Source organism: Rhamphochromis longiceps, linkage group LG6, assembly GCF_057381845.1.
Source record: "Rhamphochromis longiceps isolate RC_006_pf linkage group LG6, R_longiceps_female_GT1.1, whole genome shotgun sequence".
Taxonomy (NCBI): Eukaryota; Metazoa; Chordata; class Actinopteri; order Cichliformes; family Cichlidae; genus Rhamphochromis; species Rhamphochromis longiceps.
The window spans coordinates 21,277,803-21,299,473 of record NC_140562.1 but is presented as its reverse complement, the minus strand read 5'-3'; the positions used below and the strand labels follow the sequence as shown (position 1 = coordinate 21,299,473).

General features: G+C 42.1%; 1 protein-coding gene across 1 annotated transcript in view; it reads right to left on the bottom strand.

Moving 5' to 3' along the window:
* The window catches only part of LOC146667908 (ovochymase-2), a 34,364-nt gene that overhangs the window by 5,362 nt on the left and 7,331 nt on the right, over positions 1–21,671 (bottom strand). The window contains exons 6-23 of the mRNA XM_085408813.1: positions 20,750–20,876; positions 20,157–20,354; positions 19,838–20,053; positions 16,403–16,543; positions 14,908–15,153; positions 14,568–14,753; positions 13,104–13,213; positions 12,750–12,850; positions 11,914–12,191; positions 11,513–11,676; positions 10,541–10,724; positions 10,219–10,437; positions 9,494–9,628; positions 9,131–9,352; positions 8,850–9,032; positions 7,313–7,425; positions 7,136–7,230; positions 6,447–6,736 (exon numbers count right to left, since the gene is read on the bottom strand). Coding sequence (XP_085264939.1) covers positions 6,447–6,736; positions 7,136–7,230; positions 7,313–7,425; positions 8,850–9,032; positions 9,131–9,352; positions 9,494–9,628; positions 10,219–10,437; positions 10,541–10,724; positions 11,513–11,676; positions 11,914–12,191; positions 12,750–12,850; positions 13,104–13,213; positions 14,568–14,753; positions 14,908–15,153; positions 16,403–16,543; positions 19,838–20,053; positions 20,157–20,354; positions 20,750–20,876 — 3,208 coding nt within the window. The remainder of the gene's footprint in view (positions 1–6,446; positions 6,737–7,135; positions 7,231–7,312; positions 7,426–8,849; positions 9,033–9,130; positions 9,353–9,493; positions 9,629–10,218; positions 10,438–10,540; positions 10,725–11,512; positions 11,677–11,913; positions 12,192–12,749; positions 12,851–13,103; positions 13,214–14,567; positions 14,754–14,907; positions 15,154–16,402; positions 16,544–19,837; positions 20,054–20,156; positions 20,355–20,749; positions 20,877–21,671) is intronic.

Genomic DNA, 21,671 nt, shown 5'->3' with positions numbered 1-21,671 from the left:
AAAGGGCTACCTGACATAGAGCATGTTTTTACTTTGCAAGTTCTTGATTAGGGGTGGGTTTTGATTATCGCCTTTCTGATTACAATCCATGCTAAATTGAATAAAGTGATATTGATTCATTAAAATCCCGTGTCGATTTGTAAATTAACGTTATTATGCCTGAAACGCCAGCATCTCAGGTTAAACCTCACAACATGTCGTCAAACACCATACAGCTAAAACAGTAACTGCGAGCAGGTTTACGGATTCTGCATACAAACGTGAACACAGAGCGCGGACCCGACGCGTCAGAGTCAGATTTTGGTGCGTCGTCGGGTCCGCGCTGTGTTTGCCTCTTTTTTTTCCGCTGGCTTCTGCAGCTGCAGGTTTCATAACTCTCTGTTTACATCTCTAATTAAGTCTCACATGTGTCAGCTTTCTTTTAATAGATACGAAATTATAGATATATACTGTTAAATGATCAGAATTGTAATATTTCTGACTGAGGCAAAACTTTCCAGATTCCAATCAAATTGAATCGGATCCTGTATCGAATCAAAAATGATTCTACAAATCAGTGACGATGCAGCCGTACTCAGCTCCCTAAGCATTTTCCCTTTCCAGTTCACAATCAATCCCACCCCTAGGTCAAAAATATGTATAGGACAATTGGCCTCATCTAATATTTTGTATGAACCTGTCCAGCTGTCCAGTGATTAAACGACAAGTAGATGGAGGCAGGACTTCACAGCAGGGGCATACTCCATAATGTGCTGTGCATTCTCATATGTATATTATATATATTGCTCACTTATTGTATTTACCAACATCAAGGAGTTATGAGCAAAGAAAGGCCACACCATAGTGCATGTTTAAATAGGGAAAGTTTATTGATCAAAATGTATTACGCAAATACGCATTACATTTTTTTCAGCCCCCCAATCGAGAAAACAAAACCAATTACATGTTCAAAGCAACGGAACGGTGGCCCAATATCAGAGAGAACTCCACTCTTGAGTGAGCAGCGATGATTGAGCAGTCCGTTTTATTTTGCAGATTCAAGCTGCTCTTCAAAATTTTCACCACCAGATGTCACCGGAGAGGACTGTGTTGAAAAGCTTCGAGTAATGAACCGTTTTTCAATACAAGCTTCAGTGCTTCGGAAAGCTTCATTTGGCCATCACTACTAACTGCTCAGCGCACAGCAACAACAACACACAGAGCGCCCTCTGACCCCGGAAGGACACACCGTCGCAGCGAGAAGGCGTCACCCGTCACTATGGCAACATAAACAAAACACAACTGTACAATAATAAATTGATAAATTGAAGACACGGGGAGTTCCTCAATACATCGTGAGGATTCTCTCTTACTGGTACGCTCATCAGAACATGCAGGTTAAATGGGGAAGCAGTATTTCTGCCCCCTTTGGTGTCAGCAATGGTGTCAGACAGGGTGGGATTTTGTCTCCAATTTTATTTAATTTATATGTCGATGATTTGTCCATACAGCTGAGAGCCTGTAACACTGGGTGTATATTAGGTGAAGCACTGATAAATCATCTTATGTATGCAGATGACCTGGTTGTTTTTAGTCCAAGCAGTGCTGGGTTACAGGATCTTCTTAATGTCTGTACTGAATATGGTGTGCAATATGACATTGAGTACAATGCTGCTAAAAGTGCTGTTTTGATATGTAGAACCAAGCAGGATAAACAGCTAAATTTCCCTTTGTTTAAACTGGCACAAAAAACTCTTGAAGTTCATAAAAAGGTGAAATACCTCGGTCACTTTATTACTGAGCAAATGAATGATGATGATGACATATACAGACAACGATGTAAGCTCTATGTGCAGGCAAATACTATTGCACGCAAATTCAGCTTTTGTTCACTTCCAGTTAAAGTGGCTTTGTTTAAAGCGTATTGCACACCGCTATATACTGCCCCCTTGTGGTCATCCTACAAACAATGTAGCATGCAGAAGCTGCATGTTGCATATAATGATGCGATGAGAATCCTTTGCAGGATACCTAGAAGTGGTAGTGCCAGTCAGATGTTTGTAGCTGTGGGTGTCTGGACTTTTAAAGCACTTTTAAGAAAGTTAATGTTCAGTTTTAGAGAACGACTGGATGGTTCGAGTAACAGTATAATTTTAGCACTTACAGATCCGACAGTGAGTGGTTCCCGTTACTCATCCAGTCTCAGAAAGCACTGGTTAAAGTGTTTGTGTATTTATTGATTTATTTTAAGTAATTGTGTTTTATGTATATTATGGTTTTATATTTTTACAAATGCTTTATATACTTATTTATATACATATATATATTTAATGGTATACCTTGTGTTGTGTGTGTGTGTGTGTGTGTGTGAGGGGGGGGGGGGGGGGGGGAGTTGTGTGTGTGTCTTTCTTGTCTTTTTTATATGGACATGTAGTCTGCCAATAAAGATTGAATTGAATTGAATTGAATTGAATTGAAACAGAACCCCGAACAGCCCTGACCCGCTACATAGCCCCCACCTAAGGGGTCAGTCATCCCCGACGACCCCATTACCCCACACAAAGTCCTGCAAATGTCCAGGTGCCTTCTTTTGGCGCACCGGCCGGTCACGACCGGCGGGGGAAAAGTCACTCGGGTCAGAACATTGGGTGCCACCATCATCCCACTTCTGACACCAATGTGGCGAGCTCAGACAACGAGGAGACGGAGGTGTCGTTTGGTCTTGCTTCCCGTGAGCTAGCCAGGGAGCACAGCCGTTTATTGACATCTGCAGAAGAACACTGCCGCTAGCTAACTGCTCAGCGCGGCAACCGCACAGCAACAACAACAACAACAACACACAGGGCGCCCTCTGACCCCGGAAGGACACACCGTCGCAGCGAGAGGGCGTCACCCGTCACTATGGCAACATAAACAAAACATAACTGTACAAACAGAACCCCGAACAGCCCTGGCCCGCTACAATATGCTGCTGAGAATATAGCCCAGAAGAAGCGTATAGTATAGCTTTTATTTTGGAAAGAGCCATTTCTCTGTAATAAACTCTCTTTTCCAAAGATGAGTGTTTCCTCAATCAGATACAGGTGTTACCGCGCCAGATCCGCGGCCCCGAACCGTAGTAAGGAAACCTCTGGCAGTTACTTGAAGGTTCCGTAACTGACTCGTAGCCGGCAACAGCTTACTATACAGGTCAACTCCGCTAGCAAAAAGATAGAAGGAGGCATAGGAAACTGCTTCACCGAACTTTATTTCTTCTCTAAGGCACGAACACCGCGTACAGTGGCTGAAACAGTTTACTCACAGCGAGCATCGCCGACACAACTCTGGCTGTCGAGGGAGTTATTATATTCCTTTTATTTATTTTCTTTTCGTCTCTTCTGTAGCTAACCGTTACTTTTTCCCCTTCTCCGCTCTCTCTCTTCACACATACACCAGGCAGTCCCGCTACACACATCCCGAATACATTTCCCATCAGGCTTCATCCTTAAAGGGCCATACCTGTAACACAGGGCTCGCAAAATCGCTAGCCCGACGTCCCGGGGCTAGCGATTTTTTCAGTCGGGCTACCAAAATCTATCTCAGCCCTGCCCGTCGGGCTATCATAGGAAGGAAAAAATATATGTCAATGCTTTTGCATTCTTTCGGAAATGTAGCTGGGTAATTATGTCATTGGCATCGGTGAGCCACTGTCAATATGTGACATATTGAAATCGCGTTTGAATTTGCGCTTGTTTTTTGCTTTCACTTTGCAAATGTCCAGGTGCCTTCTTTTGGCGCACCAAGTCACTCGGGTCAGAACATGGGGTGCCACCATCATCCCACTTCTGACACCAATGTGGCGAGCTCAGACAACGAGGAGACGGAGGTGTCGTTTGGTCTTGCTTCCCGTGAGCTAGCCAGGGAGCACAGCCGTTTATTGACATCTGCAGAAGAACACTGCCGCTAGCTAACTGCTCAGCGCGGCAACCGCACAGCAACAGCAACAACAACAACACACAGGGCGCCCTCTGACCCCGGAAGGACACACCGTCGCAGCGAGAGGGCGTCACCCGTCACTATGGCAACATAAACAAAACATAACTGTACAAACAGAACCCCGAACAGCCCTGGCCCGCTACAATATGCTGCTGAGAATATAGCCCAGAAGAAGCGTATAGTATAGCTTTTATTTTGGAAAGAGCCATTTCTCTGTAATAAACTCTCTTTTCCAAAGATGAGTGTTTCCTCAATCAGATACAGGTGTTACCGCGCCAGATCCGCGGCCCCGAACCGTAGTAAGGAAACCTCTGGCAGTTACTTGAAGGTTCCGTAACTGACTCGTAGCCGGCAACAGCTTACTATACAGGTCAACTCCGCTAGCAAAAAGATAGAAGGAGGCATAGGAAACTGCTTCACCGAACTTTATTTCTTCTCTAAGGCACGAACACCGCGTACAGTGGCTGAAACAATTTACTCACAGCGAGCATCGCCGACACAACTCTGGCTGTCGAGGGAGTTATTATATTCCTTTTATTTATTTTCTTTTCGTCTCTTCTGTAGCTAACCGTTACTTTTTCCCCTTCTCCGCTCTCTCTCTTCACACATACACCAGGCAGTCCCGCTACACACATCCCGAATACATTTCCCATCAGGCTTCATCCTTAAAGGGCCATACCTGTAACACAGGGCTCGCAAAATCGCTAGCCCGACGTCCCGGGGCTAGCGATTTTTCCAGTCGGGCTACCAAAATCTATCTCAGCCCTGCCCGTCGGGCTATCATAGGAAGGAAAAAATATATGTCAATGCTTTTGCATTCTTTCGGAAATGTAGCTGGGTAATTATGTCATTGGCATCGGTGAGCCACTGTCAATATGTGACATATTGAAATCGCGTTTGAATTTGCGCTTGTTTTTTGCTTTCACTTTGCAAATGTCCAGGTGCCTTCTTTTGGCGCACCAAGTCACTCGGGTCAGAACATGGGGTGCCACCATCATCCCACTTCTGACACCAATGTGGCGAGCTCAGACAACGAGGAGACGGAGGTGTCGTTTGGTCTTGCTTCCCGTGAGCTAGCCAGGGAGCACAGCCGTTTATTGACATCTGCAGAAGAACACTGCCGCTAGCTAACTGCTCAGCGCGGCAACCGCACAGCAACAGCAACAACAACAACAACAACACACAGGGCGCCCTCTGACCCCGGAAGGACACACCGTCGCAGCGAGAGGGCGTCACCCGTCACTATGGCAACATAAACAAAACATAACTGTACAAACAGAACCCCGAACAGCCCTGGCCCGCTACAATATGCTGCTGAGAATATAGCCCAGAAGAAGCGTATAGTATAGCTTTTATTTTGGAAAGAGCCATTTCTCTGTAATAAACTCTCTTTTCCAAAGATGAGTGATTCCTCAATCAGATACGCAAACGCGCGTTGCAACTTCTTATCTGGTGCGAGTCTTTTATTTTGACAGCGAATGCGCACATGCGGACCACTTATGTGCACCCGTGTAAATAACAATGTTCTGCCGGGTGTGTTGTTGGTTTTCTCTCGATTTCTGAGTCGACAAGCGCCTTTGTTACTGGGACCAGTCATTTTAAGAAAGGCCCCCATTAGAACCCATGAGAAATGCAAGAAATGCATTATTGCTCAGTCTGCAATATCTTTCCCAGAACAAACACCAATTGCAAATAACATACTAAAAATAAACCTGAAAAATCTGTTTAGAACAGCGTACTATGTTGCAAAGAGTGAACTACCACTGGCAAAATTTAGCAGTCTTTGCAAACTTCAAAAAGCAAATGGCCTAGATCTTGGTTCCACTGTCTCTTACCCGTGACTTCAGCGGAAATTTCAAATTCAGGATCTGACACAGACTGATTCATGTCCTACACAGTTCTTACAAGTTCATAGAAATTTCTGTTCAATTAGAACCAAGTATTTGAGTTGATGATTGTAATTTTTATACAATGTTGTAATTTGTTTTTCAACAATTTTTTGATTAATGTTTTGTTTCCTTTACAATATTATACTTTAATGTATAATATTGTAAAGGAAACAAAACAGGAAACAAAACATCAATCAAAAAAATTGCTCTCTTTTTTATTCGGGCTACTTACATTTATTTTTGGCTACCAAAAACTGAAGAGTCCCTGCCCGAAGGGCTACCAGGGATTTTGAAATTTTGAGAGCCCTGAGATATATTTATTTTTTTAATTATTTTTGTTTCAGCAACATTAAATTTAAAAACTGTACTTTTGAGTTAAAATATATATTTATAATTTTAATAAATGACAAATTAAAAAGGCATGAACATTTTTTTTGTATCGAAAAACTATCGAACCGTGACACCAAAGTATCGAACCGAACTGTGAATTTTGTGTATCGTTGCACCCCTACTAGTTTCTTAGCATCACTGAGACAGGATGTTCCTAATTTTATAGTACAAGTACAGACCGAAGGAAGGTTGGAAATGCATGACTGTTTTTACCCTTCTCGTCTCCCCAGCCGGTGACAAAGCACGGCGTCCCAGCAGGCATCACGACCCCAGGTTTCGGCAAGCAGATGGGGCTGATCTCTTTTGTCATATTGACAGGTTTGGCCAAGTGAACCAGGGCTATGTCGTTGGTGATGTCATTGGGATCCTGCTCGTAGACAAATCCTTTGTGGCGAATGATGGTATCCACCTTGTAGCATTCCTCAGCTGAGGGAATGTCCATGGAGGAGTTCATGTGGTGCTTCCCCAGGCACATGCGCCAGAAGGAGGGTACATTCAGTGGGCTGGAAATCAAGTGAAAGATAAATGTGAAGGAGACAGAACAGGTTTTTATTTTTTCTTCAGCTTCTCTTTTAGCTTTGGCTGACTTTACTAATGATTGAATCTAAAAGGTCTCTACAGTTTCGTCTGATTTCTACAGTCATTGATCCGCACTGATTACTCCAGCTAGTTCCTAACTTTAGCTTTTGTATGAACAAAGCACACATAACTGTATGTAAGGGTTAAACTCATTATAACGAGAGCTATAAAGCTGAGGGAAGATACAGATTCAGGTGATATCTCCCATTTCTTTACACTTTCATTTGATGAATTGTAACTTCAGATTTATCAGGTATAATCACTTTCAAAAACTGTGCTATTTAAATTCCTATAATTTAGATAGTTTTGTAGTTATATCTTACAACATGAAACAGTGAGCAGCAGTCAGGATCCATTCTTCATGAATCAAAGAGCCTCCACAGCCATGCATATAAGGTATAGGAGAGAACGGTGAAGCCTAAAAAGAGAGACATGAATATTTATAGAAGAAAAGATCTGCTCTGTCACTGACTGTCATGCAGAACAGGAGCTGACAGTACCTGCATAGAGACTTGCCAGGGCCAGGAGTGGGGGATCGCTTCTACACCATTTACAACTCTCACAGTGGCTGTGCTAGGTTTCACCTCTGGGTTTCCACAATTTTCTGGCCAGACTGGGAAAAGAAAGTGCACCATTTATTATAACATCTATACCAGTCATACAGTAAATATATTTTAAGTAAAGAATAAATGAGAAAAAAACCCAGTAGCATAGCTTCTTTAAACTACAACATCAGTTTTTCTTACAGTAAAAGATAGATACAGTAAATTTAAGCATTACAGTGTAATACTGTCAGCTTGGTTACCATTATACTGTTTTTACCTGTGAAATATAACTGCATACCCCAACACCCAGAGGTTTGTGTCAGTCTCTGTATTTTGGTGAACTATGAAAGGATATCAGCTGTGTCACAATTCTCCTACTCCTTGTGCCAGACAGGCATAAAACTGCTGCTGTTTTCAACATTGGACCAACAACCACTCTGAAGGTGAACTAGGCAGATGTGATTGACAGCGGCAGGAGTCTCATTCAGTGATGCCAAACCTTGCAGGTCTAAACCTTAACACCACAATGTTTAGTCTGTAAACTGAAATTACAACTTGTAAATTAGTGATTGAAACATTTGTGTTCATTTATATTTGCGTCAAATACACAAATAAATTAGGAAGAAATTTTCAGTGGGTTCAGATTGTTATTTGTATCAGTATTTACAGAATTTACCTGTATTTGCAAAGAACATCACAAATGTAACATTACAGTTTGCAAAAACTCAGGTTGCAGTTAACTCTCAATTCAAGTGCATAATCCTAGCTACAGTGGCTGCCATTCAATCCATATTTGTTTACGCTGGATGAGGCTGTCAAACTTTGTGAAAAGAGTCTGATATAAATAAATAAGAAAGTGAAACTCAATTCTGTTAATGACAGCGATACTGAAGAACTTTTCTGTCAGTAAGCACTGCTGTTTGTCTTTGTTAGCTACTAACAAAGCCAAAAACAGCTTAGCTTAGCTGCTGTTAGCCCTTGTTAGCTAATGCTACATACTGTTGGTAAAACTTTCTTTGAAGTGGATCTTATATTTCTTGGACTATATATATGTATATATATTTATATATTTATATATATATATAAATTCTCGGATCCTTCATATCTTAAGATATAAATAAAATTTGCCTCCATTTCACATAAAGGGCTACAAGTTCCTTTCTTCTCTGACTGTGGTGTATTACTATGTGGCTAGTATCTAACCCTATACATATACCTCATTAGCTTTAATGACGATCTGTCTCAGCCCTTATATTCAAGATGGCGGGCAACATGGTAGCTTCCACAAACCAATTAACCCTCGATGTATTTTTAATGATAATTTCAGAATTTATGACCATGCATTAATTGTTGCAAAATGCAATTACACACTAATAAATGTAAATCTATGAGTAAAGTATTTTTTTTTTATTAAATAACCTAAAAAACTATGGCTGACTGTACCTTTAAAGTATCTTTATAGCAGTTTTTTACAGTGTATGTCTACACTCACTGATGGTGATGTTGTCCCATGGATTACTAGGGAGAGGTGGTAGAGTTGGGAAGATACTGGTGTCAGTAGTCCAGTAACCACGGAAACCCTTCTCTTGGCTGGCTCCATTACTAAGGAAGCGGATGACGACTGTGTTACTAGGGATGTTGATGAGGGGTGGAGGGGCAAATCCGCAGAATCGACCTGCAGAATAGAGGAGAATAAATTACAGTTTTCCACCATTGTGTGTTATGTGACCTGAGACATAAATTGTGGACGGTATTTAAAGTTCGGAGACCCACCGAGTGATGCCATCGTTTCACCATTGATGACCTCCACATAGTCCACACAATTTCCTAACAGGTTTACAGCTTGCAGCTCAAAGTGAGTGAAGGCTACATGAATACTTCTTGATGAAGGAACGTTGATGCGCCACGTGCAGACAGTCTGGGCTTGGTAGTCATTAGGCCAGTTAGGAGAAGTAATTTCACCCTGATCACTGCTGAAAGTCCCTCCACATGGAACTGAAGTACAACAAGAAGAAACAGGAGGGAAGGGAATAGAGTTTGAAAAGAGGAAAGGAGAAGATTTAAAAATATTATGAAAATTAGATATTTAAAGCTTTACATTTTTTAATTTTCCCTCGCAGTCTTATGTTATCTTACCTTCTGTAGCGTCCACTGCCCTCCAGGTGGCAGTGAAGCCTGAGTCAACCACTTTGTCGTTGGAGGAGAAACTGATGTGAAGCGTATTCCCATCACTGACCATGTCTGCAGGAGGCACGTGACTGCAGTGGGTACCTGAGGTAATATGAAAATGTGTTAGAAGCTCTGTCCTAGGAGTTCATTTCATAATAAAAATTCCCCCCAAAAACTGCAGATATGTGTTTGAGACATTTAGGGCTGATCACATGTGACACCACTATCTGTTCAGTGCTATGCCTGGCAAACTGATTAATGGCACTTTAGTACACAGTAAAAAAGGGTTATTTGAGTATATATTCTATCTCAATAAGGTGCTTGTACCAGTCTGTTTAATGCCATGGTTCTTTAGCACATGGTGGTTATATAACTGAGTGCCATTCTGGAAGTGAAAGCTCCTTGTGGGGGTCAAAGGTTTTTCTTTTATTTGTTACCGGTCTGTAGGTATTTTTACTTGGGTAGAGATTTATTTGTCTACTTTGGGCTTCTGGTTGCCATGCATGCTATGCAGATGTTCAATTTTTTTTAGCCTGACAAATTTTAGGTTTTATCCTGACATCACAAATGATCAAACTTTAGACATTATAATGATTGGTTACATCACTGTCACAACAACAAGAGGCTGCACTGACTGTGCTGAAATGTCTGCGCTGGTGTCTAACATGGAAAGAAGGCAGATCCTCACATACCCAGACTTCCTGTTTTGTCTGAGAGTCTGACTTTGTCATTTAGGCACAAATCACTCTCCTCCAGAGAGAAATTGTGGAAATGGAGGTGAACCAATTTGCCTTCAGGCACTTGAATGTTCCACTGGCACTGGGCTGTGTTGCTGTAGGTGCCAGGGTAACCCATAGAGGACAGAGTGCCACCAGTACCAGTCAGGTCCTTTGGTCCCCCACAGCCTGATGCTACATAGAGAAGACAGAGAGAGAAAACTGGCATTACACTTTGACTTTGTCACATATTGTCACAGTGGGGAAACGAAGTATGTTTAAAGAGCTGGATTCATACTGTGCTCATTGTAGAGGTGTCGGCGGATGACATTTGTTATCCACGGGATGTAGGCAGAAGAGCGGGTAAACACAGAAGGCTTCTTATCCATAATGCATCCAATAGGGCCAAAGCTAGTTATGCCATGAACTTCCCATGGATCGCCAATTTTATCCTGGCAAACCAGGGGTCCCCCTGAATCCCCCTGTCAAGAGCAGAACATTAAAACACTAAAGTGGTTTTGTTGTTCTTTTAAAAGATTAGATAAGATAACTTTATTTAGTCCCACACTGGGGAAATTCACCTGTTAGAACCTGACAAGAGTCGAAAGGGAAAGTGAAATCAAAGCCACACTACCAAGAGTAGTTAAATCCAAAGTTATTTATCCTGAGTGAGAGGATGTTGAGAGGTGAGAGGTGTTGTCTGTAATGGACATTAGCTTGGCTATCATCCTCCTCTCACCCACCTCATCTATGGAGTCTAGGGGACTGAACTGGAAAGAGCTGGCCCTCTTCCCCAGTCCATTAAGTAGTTTCCAGTTTCTCTCTGTGCTACCATCTCACCAGCAATGCTGACCAAAAGACATCAGCCTGCCCAACAGATGGAGTCTTTAGCCCTTCTTTTCTTTTTACTCAGTTGTATATAGCATTCGTATTCTATTTTTATCTTATTGTATATTTTTATTCTATTTTATTCTACTGTATATAGTATATTATTTTATTCTATTCTGTACAGTTGTGTACTGTATTTATTCTTATTGTATTCTAATTTTTGCGTCATAACTTTTGCACTGTCCACTTCCTGCTGTGACAAAACAAATTTCCCACGTGTGGGACTAATAAAGGTTATCTTATCTTATCTTATCTTATCTTATCTTATCTTATCTTATCTTCTTGTACAGAAATTAAGCGTTATCCGACCAGACCAGTTTACTGTTAAGATAAACCTCAATTTATGGCCGCAATATAGCTCCTCTTATAGTTCTTCTTTTACCTGACAAACAGACTTGAGCTCATCAGGCAGTGTATAACCACAGCAGATCATGGAGGTCTTGACCTGGAACCACCAGTAATCCATCCTGTTACAGGTGTCATAAGGCACCACAGGCAAGGCGACCTGGTTGAGCGCTTCTGCAGCTTTAGGGTTAATTGAATTACCTGATAAACACACAGAGTCATTTCAGTTGTTACAGAAGCCTCGAGATTGACGCAGGAACATTAAAAAAGAGGGATTTACACATTAAATCCAGCAGAGGGCATGCTAAATATACAATTCTGAGGTGATGCAGTTCTAGTTCTTTGTAAATAAATATCACTTTAACACAGCTCTGAAACATCAGGCTACAATTATTTTATCAGAGGCTGCTAATGAACATGACAAGACAAAAACAGCACCAGTTTCATCTCCCCAGCCGGTGGCGTAGCACTTCTTTCCCTCAGGTAGGGCTTCCTCTTCAGATGGAAGGCAAGCAAATGATATCTCATCAGTGGGTGTCACCTCTCCATCCAGTCTGACCAAGGCAATGTCAAACTCCACCGAGGGCACTGTGGGGTACTTGAAGCCCTCGTGGCGATAGATACCAGATATGTTGAAGCATCGCTCACTCGGCTCCGTGTAGGTCAAGTTGTGTTTGCCGAGGCACATGCGCCAACGCTCCAGCTCATCAGCGTATCTAGGTGGGAAATGAGCAGATGAACTAATGCTAATGCTTTACACTGTACCTGTCACTGTCAGTGCACTGTGTGACATAAAGCTGTATCTGTTTGGATTGTGGGATTTCTAGTTCCACAAAAATGTATCTATCATATATATGTATACTCGAAAGGCTCCATGGTGCACCAGCGCCTCTATTTCTAAAGAACACTGTAGCCTATTAGCCAAAGCGTTGAGGCATTTCTAACAAGGCATTGTTCCCACACTGTAATAAGCCCGAGGTAACAGTGCACACACACACACACACACACACACACACACACACACACACACACACACACACACACACACACACACACACACACACACACACACACACACACACACACAGAGATAACTGCCTCCTGAGATTACACAAATGGGCTTCTAGGAAGTTTAGGAAAACTTTTGCAGAAATAAAAGCCAATAAAAGCCAGACTTAAATGTCATTTCTTTGTAACTGACTTGAAAAACTTTTTTTGGAACACATTACTAGAAATAGTACATGTATTTATTGATGAGGGAACTGAACATGTACCTTATAAAGCAGTGGGCTGCTGTAAGTACCCAGTTCTTATGAATAAGAGTACCACCGCAGGTATGGGAGAATGTGGGTTCTGGCTGACTGGTCGGCCAGACCTGAAACAAGCAGAGAAGAAACTCACTAAACAGGATGATGATGATGATGATGATGATGATTAAATGTGATGAACAGCATTGGGTTCAGATCTGTACAGTCAATCAGAAAATTAATATAGGATACAGAAAAGGACACTGATATCATATTGTGAGGAAACTGTAACTGCACAGGTTATGTACTCGTGAGGCTTTTCGATGCAGTTTGTTTTCATCTTTCTGTGAATTTTCCTCATTGGCACATGGAGATTCTCACCTGCATGGACACTTGCCAGGGCCAGGAGTGCGGTGTGGCTGGCTCTCCATTCACAATACGTGACACAACAGCAGGAGGAATGGCTGGTTTCCCACATGTGCTTGGCCAGTCTGGAAAGGCAAACACCCACATGTACAGAGTCTCTCGAGAAATGATTTGTTTGTGCACTGTACAGGCTACACAAACAAATCTGTGCCTGTGTAAATAAAGCCTGAATAGACGACACGTATCAGCAGCTAACAGACTTGTGTTTTTTTAAAAATAATTTTCCAGTTGTATCAGGTTTAAACTGTGTGGTGTGTCCTAATGATTCTGGCTTTTAGTAATATGCACACATACTGCAATGTCTTTATCTTCATTCAAAAATAATACGATGCTCCTGCGGCAAAATTCAGCTAATTGATGTCACAACATGGACATGCGTGAAGATATAAATTTATTAATCTACAGACTTCCCACTAAACTGTCCCAGTCACTCTTATCACACATTTTCTTCCTTTGTACTCATTTTACTTGCGTCATTCTATTCACAGGGCGACCCTGCATGAGCCTGAATGAGTAAAATCTCCTAGGCAGTGGAGCCCATCTATAAAACTATTTTCAGCTATCGGTTTGGCAGGGCCCTGCGCCACCTGGGGCTCATTGGCAATTTGAGAATGGAAATCAGGTGACAACCGGCAAGTTAGTAGGAAAAGTCGGCACATCAAATCACCTTGCTGTACTGCACATCTGGGAGACAGTAAAGAGGGTGTGAAGAAAGAGTAAGCAGAAATCATGAATCAGATGAATGTGTGAAATGTGTCTGTGCAACAGCTGTGCTAAACTCTTATCTGGGGGTCAGTTTAATTGGCTAGTGGGAACTACTGCCCAGCTGAAAGTGTGTTAGTTAAGATTAAGAAATACTAAACAGAGTGATCGATTTTATAAAATAGCTGCAGGTATTGAAGCCGTGCTGTGACAAATTGCAGGTCCTTTATTTCAATCCGTGCAGAGCTCCACTGTCCCTAATTATGGCAAATGCTGCCTGACTGTTTCAGTACTTGCAGCAGTGTTTAACAGCGATGTTAAATGCAGCGCACTAATTTATTGTTTTGCCACTTGGATTCAGTGTGACACGCTGACAACGTGACATCTGATATATTACTGCCTTTTAAGGTTTTCATTGCTAATTTATTAGCAAAGAAATGCTTCTTTGCGCACACAGTCGACACTGTATTCTATTGAAAGACCTTTGAGCTGTCTAATGCTACAGGGAACAAATGTGAACCTGAACCTAGCGAACTGGAAATCTAAAACAGTGCACCACAACAGGCCTTGTATAACTGATGGGAATAAACATATTGTTTATGAGTTCAACACAGATCAGTTGATTTATTTTCGTAGAAAAGTGTGGATCGATGCAGCTTCACCTATGCAGTCTAGGTGCTTGTAATAAACTGTGTGGGGCTGGAGCAGATACTCCACCTATGATGATGTTGTCCCAGGGATTGGGCTGAACAGGTGGCTCAGTTGGAGCAGGCAGGCTGGGGTTTGTTGTCCAATAGGCCCTGAAACCTTTAGCTTCAGTAAGCAAGTCTGTATGGAAACGAATCAGCAGCCTGTTGCCGTTTGTCTGGATGGGATCAGGCAGCGTAGTTCCACAAAACTGACCTGAAAGGATTGATGACAAAAAAGTTTGTCCACAGTTCCAAAGTGACACAAAAAAGCTTCTTCAATTAACCAAAGCAGGACTTTCAGTTACTTTCGCTCTGCAGGTACAAATTATTTGGGGAACAGACATTGGCAGCTGTAAAAACCTGCTTACCATAGCTTTGAATCAGTGCAGAAGTCAGACCATTGATGTCATAGACCATTATGTTATCATAGCATGTGGACGTTAGGGCATCTTTTGCTTCGAGGTCAAAATGGGTGAATGTCAGCGTGATTTTTTTCCCCGAAGGCACCTTGATGTTCCACATGCACTCGGTGTTGGCCTTGTAATTCATGGGCCAGTCCTGGGACTTGATAACTCCGGTTTCCTCCTTTGAAGAAAAGCCACAACCCAGGATTTCTGAAACAGACAGGGGAAATGATAGAAAACTGCACGAGAGCCTACTATGAAGCATAGTATTGAATGTAACTGGCTATTTACTCCGTTGCATTAAGTATAACTTTGAAGCATTTTTAACTTCTTTGATTATTTTGAATTTATTTTAAACTTTTCATTTTTCATAAACAATTTAATATGATGGACAGTTTAAAACATTCACCTTCACTGCACAGCTTACATGATGATGGCTAAAACATCCATTAAAACATATTAATAATTCAGTATATTTACCAAACTCATTTTTGACACAGCACCGAAGCCTGCTGATAACCTTTATGTGTTTTATTCAAGTAGACAGCAGGAGTTTTAGCGTTATATTTTTACACTGTGTGATTTGTGCTTTAACTTTTTCTTCACCAGATGTGCAGCTGCAAATTCTTCTCTAGCTTCATAACTGTGATTAAAATAAAGAAAGGAGTTTTATCATTTTCTTTGGATGCTTGTCACTATGCACTCCTGCGCTTTGATAGAGCTCTCCCTATTTATGCAACAACTATATTTCTCCGCTAATTCCAAAAGGCACAAAAACAGCACTGCACGTGAGTAAAGCATGGCAGTGGTAGCATCATGCTTTGGAGCTGTTTTTTCTTCAGCCGGAGCTTTATGCAAGGTGAAGGGAATTACAACCCATTTCAGACATTTGTCAGAACATTAAAGTTTTGTAACAGCAAAGCCAGAACCCAGACCTGAACTCAGGTGAAAATCTGTGGGACGAGTTGAGGAGGACCGTGCACAAGAGATACTCTCGTACTTGGACAGATTTGGAGTGGGGGCAAATATTGCCAAGTTGCGATGTATCATGGTGATAGACGCCTACCCAAAAAGCAAGAGGTGCTTCAAGCAAGCATTAATTAACTTTGTGAATGTTTATGCAACCAGGCTATTGTAAGTTTAAACAGATTAAAAGGTATAAATGTGTTTTTGAATGGAATTTTATGGGTTATAGATCACACTGAAGGTGTAAAAAATCCTTGACACGATTTATTTTTAATAACAAAAGCCTGGCATTTTTACAGGGGAGTGTAGACTTTTTATATCCACTGTAAATATGTGACAGAGGAGGAAGAATTTTATGTTCTGTCTAAATGAGATGCTGTACTGCTACAGCATTATGTGCCTCAGGTGTGGAGGTGCTCCTGTGTGTTTGCGTGTGTGTGTATTCGCGTGTGTGTTTTGCACTCCTGCGAGTGTGTTCATCAGCGCTCAGTACCTGTGATATCCTCAGGGTACACAGCCTCCCACTTGGCAGAGAATCCGCGGTCTGTGAGGCGACTGTCAGACTGGAAGGTCACAGATATCGTGTCACTGGCGCTGACCACCACTGGGGGAAGGATGTAGCCACAGTGTGTACCTGGATCAGCGAGAGGAAGGACAGAGGAAAAAGGGAAGGTATGAGAGAATGAAACAAAGCAGAGGAGAGAGAGAGACAGTAACATCAACTTCTAATGAGTAAAACATGTTGCAAATTAAGACGAACCCTTCACTAAGTTCAAAAAATCAGCATACATATTGGCAGATACACATGCCACATTATTAGGAACATCTGACTTGGATTACAGGACAAATTCAAATTTTATTTGTCACGCACACAACCATACACAGTATCACATGAGGTGAAATGCTTGTGGCTGTGCAATGCAATGCCCAACCATTAAATGACAGTGGTTTTACAGTATTTACAAATTTACAGGTTATACAAAATTTACAGATTTAACTTAGAAATTTACAGTAAAATATGTGCAAATAGCAGAAAGAGATTATAAATTATAGGAAGTATGCATGAAGAAAAACCAGAGTGCGTGTGATGTGTGTGGGAGAGTCCAGTCCTACACCTGGTTCAGGGCCCGAATAGCCTGGTGGAAGAAGCTCCTCCTCATTCTCTCTGTTTTGGCCTTAAGGGAGCGGAAGCGCTTCCCAGACCTCAACAGTGAGAAGAGTCCATTGTTGGGATGGGAGAGGTCCATCATAATCTTCCTAGCTTTGGACTTGCACCGCTTGGTGTAGATGGACAGCAGGTCAGGGAGCTCTGATTGAATGATGCGTTCGGCTGAGCGCACCACTCTTTGCAGATCTCGTCTGTCCTGCTTGGTGCTGTTCCTGAACCAGGTGCAGATGTTTGTCGTCAGGACGCTCTCGATGGTGCAGGAGTAAAAGTTCTTGAGCACCTTCAGTGGCAGATGGAAGTCTCTAAGTCTTCTGAGGAAGAAGAGACGCTGACGGGCTTACTTAACCAGGGTGTTGATGTGACAGGACCATGACAGGTCCTGAGTGATGTGGACACCCAGGTATCGGAAACTGTCCACTCTCTCCACTGGCGTGCCACTGATGATGAGGGGCTTGTAATTCCTCACCTGCTTTGTAGTGAAGTCCACGATCAGCTCCTTAGCTGACGTTTAGGAGGAGGTTATTCTCCTGGCACCAGGTCTCCAGGTTCCTAATCTCCTCCAGGTAGGCCGTCTCGGTGTTGTCGGAGATCAGGCCCACAACAGCAGTGTCGTCAGCAAACTTGACAATGGAGGTGGTGTCTGATGTGGCTACACAGTCATAAGTGTACAGTGATTACAGCAGGGGGCCTAAAACAGAGCCCTGAGGCGCTCCAGTGCTGAGTGAGATGGAGGGGGAGACTTGTTTTCTCAAGCTCACTAAATATAATATGGACTGCCATATTGACATGACAGAACCATGCGCTTGCTGTTGTTCAGCTAGTAACTGCGGAGGCCATCTGAGTCAAGTGAATCGCATGCAAGAATCCAGTCCAAGATGGTATGTGCTTTGTGACACGGCGTGTTATTAAGAGATCCATATACAGTGGTCACACAGAGGCATGGTCAATGAGGGACGAAGTGTGCCAAGAGTATATCACCACGAGCCTGAACTCATGACATAATTCAGAATGAAAATCTGACACCACCAGCTGAATATCACAGCAGAAATTAACTAATCAGGCCTGGCAATGTTTTTCTCACCTTCCGCTGTCGTATGCTTCTGTAGTCCACTGATGAGCTTTCAGAGTCTTTTTATTACCTGAAACCTGTCGTGTTGTTCTTCTCTGACCTTTGCAATCAACAAGGCATCTGTTTGAGATCATTCTCTAACAACCCTACTGATGGCTGTGAATGAAAATCTCAGGACCGCATGATGTGCCGCTAACATGATGCATGGTGTGGAGGACGTTGTGTTAATTACTCTGCAATTCCATAGATACATATTGTGAGCACGATGACTTATGAACAATGCACACTAGACACTTTATCCTTAAACCAAAGGTACTTCATATGGACTACATGAGCTAATCAGAATTTGGAGAACTTTACAGAGAGAAAAATAATTATTTGATCCCCTGCTGAATTAGTGACATTACTCACTTATAAACAAACGAAAAGGCTCTACTTTTGATTGTAATTTCATTTTTATGAAGGGAGACAGAATAACCAAAAGTTATTAATTGATTTGCGTGTCATTGAGTGGAATTATTTGAATCCCAAGCACAACATGACTCACTACTGTGAGGTTTAATAATCCTTGTTGAAAAGCACAGTGGTAAGGCATTTATTGTAATCTTTCACCAGGTTTGCAAACATCTCTGTTCTAAATCCTTTAGCTTTCTTGACTGCCACTTGTTAAGACAAGAATTTCTATAGGACTGAGCTCTGGGTAGACCACTCCATGTCCTTAATGTGCTTCTTCTTTAGCCACTCCTTTGTTGCCTTTGCGATCTGATTTGGGTCATTGTCATGCTGGAAAACCCATCTACAACCCATCTTCAGTGATGAGGGAAGGAGGCTGTTCTCCTCTATCACCCGGGGTCAACACACCTGAATCACATGATTAGTTTGTTACCAGGCCTCTGGGGAACTTCAGGACATGACGAGGAGGTCATTTAGCCATTTGAATCAGCTGTGTTGGATCAAGGACACATCTAAAACCTGCAGGACACCAGCCCTCGAGGCCTGGAGTTGGCCACCCCTGGTGTAATCATTTGAAAGTGAGTTTATTCCCAGTGGGATCTAGGATACGGAGTCATTTTTTTTAACACTTAAACATAAATATACTAATATACGAATTATACTAATTTGTGACCATTAGAAAATAGCAAGAAAGTGAAATGCTGAAGAGCAGTCAAAAAAACAGTATTTTGATACAGTCCTCCTTGAAATTATCTTAGAAGTTAATGAATCTTTCACAACATCCTGCTTTTGGGCGTAAAGAACACAAGGACTTTTGTCATATTTCTTATTGTTACTTTTCCTTTGTGTTTTGTGCACAGAAACATATGCCCTAATCTAAAAGTATGCCCCACTAAAACACAATTTGCTTATCTGTGAGTGTTTCACGGAAAGAGTGCATCTCAGTGCTTTAGTCCTTGAGTACTGAGCAATAGATAAAGTTGTATCAGCCTCACTGCAGCCCCTGAAGTGAATAATGAGAGGTAATTTATAGTTTGCTGTGCTCTGTGCGACCCAACTCCTAATCAACAGATTTACAGACGCAGCAGAGCGGCTGCAATAAACACAAGCCAACGGCCTCACATTCATGTGCTTCTCTCACAGGTCAACCGAGCTAAATTGCAAAAAAAAAAAAAAAAAAGCATGCAGCATGTAGTCAACCAAGACAATGCAAGAACAAAATAGAAGTAATGGCTCACCTAGAGTGCTGTATTTGTCTGAGATGATCAGTTTGTCCTCCTTGCACATTCCAGTCTCTCCTGTGATGGCCAAGTCAGTGATCTGTAGCTTAACCAGGAATCCTTTGGACACAGATATCTCCCAGGAATTATTTAAATGGGCAGGATATGGATTTGGGAAACCTGATGACTGAAGAACTCCTTTACGTCCATCAAGGATTTCTGGGCCACCAGGTCCTGTAGCGAAACCAGCACTTGGTAATACTTCCTTCTTGTTTTGCTAATGTTAAAATCTTTTAACATGGGGGGGGGGGGTTCAGGCTTTGGAGAAGGTGCTTACCTGAAGTTGTGGCAGGTGGAGGGGTTTGTGTGGTGGGTGCGGTCATGGTGGTGGTGACAACAACAGGAGGAAGGCTGGACTTTGTGTACGTTGCACTGAATCCTTTTGAAGTCAGACTGTTGTCAGATTTGAAGCGGACCACCATCGTGTTGCTGCTGATTTCCAGCGGCTTCGGCATGGTTCCGCCACATAATTTACCTGTGATGGATTACACGTCTGTGACAAGGCGATAGACACTTACGCAGCCTTGTGTAAGAACAACAGCTTTGACATTAGTAGCTGCTACGTGTTGCTTGAGAAGTGAAGTCAGATGGAGACAGATTTAAATTCATTAAGATTAAAATAGACTCGAGAAACTTGGCCCATTGTACAGCTTCTCAAACTTTTAATTGAGCTCATCTTTTATTCATGGCCCTACAAAGTTGTCATTGTTAATGTTGAACAAAGCCCACAGTCTATTCTGACATTTTAACACATCCCGTTTTCCTCTTAGTCACATATCCAGCTTTGATGTAAACTCTACTGATGAGTGAAAACATTTTGGTATGTAAAGAAGAACTGTGGATTTTGTTTGTAATTTGTGCCATGCTTACCTGCTAACTGAGGGCTGGCCTGGTTGTAATCATAGACCTGAACAAAGTCTCCACAGGCTTCAGGGACCAGGTCAAAAGAGGTGAATGTCAGTTGGACCGTTTCACCTTCAGGCACTGTGATTCTCCACTGATTCAAAGAGCAAACGCACAGAAAGAGTGTGAAAGGCTGTGTCTGCTATGGATTTAAAGAGAGACTATTATGTTAATTTCCAACTCCACATTTATAATTCTTGGACTATAGGGCAGTAGCTTTTCACTATTTACTCTGTTGCAAACAAGACACTTTAACTACTCCCCATTTAAGCCAACTGCATTCTGATTGGCTGCCCCTTGCAAACAGGTTTAGGTGGACCCTGAAAGGACCATATTAAGGAAACCCCCTCTTATTGACATCAGCAGGCCCAAGAGTAGAAATAACTGTGTGAAGTAGTGTGTTCAGAGCAGTCTGAAACACTAGCTTTACTAGCAAATACACTGACATTATTCTTTTAAACACTGACCATATTTAATATGAGCATCCATCATTTTAACTGATGGAAAATGACAAAAGGCTTAATATTTGCCCTTTAAAATCATTTTGATGTCGTTTCAGTAATGCACAGCGCAGCCATCTGCATCACTCCTCATGTTCTCCTTCTACTAGTCTCGTGGTTTCGACATAGGCTACTGTAACTCATAAATAATTCTCTCACCGACTCTGCTCTTGTTTGGACAGACGGTGATCTGTCAAGCTCAAGCTCAGCCAGATGAAATCATGATGACAGCCAAATAATGCCATATGACTCCACATCCAAACCCAGCATGCAAAGCCGCACATCCGAATACACTCTGATTCATTTAGATGCGTTAATGAATGATCAGAACCACAAACGCCATCTGGGTGAGAATCGGAAACGTCTAGGCTCGTCTATGCTAATACATC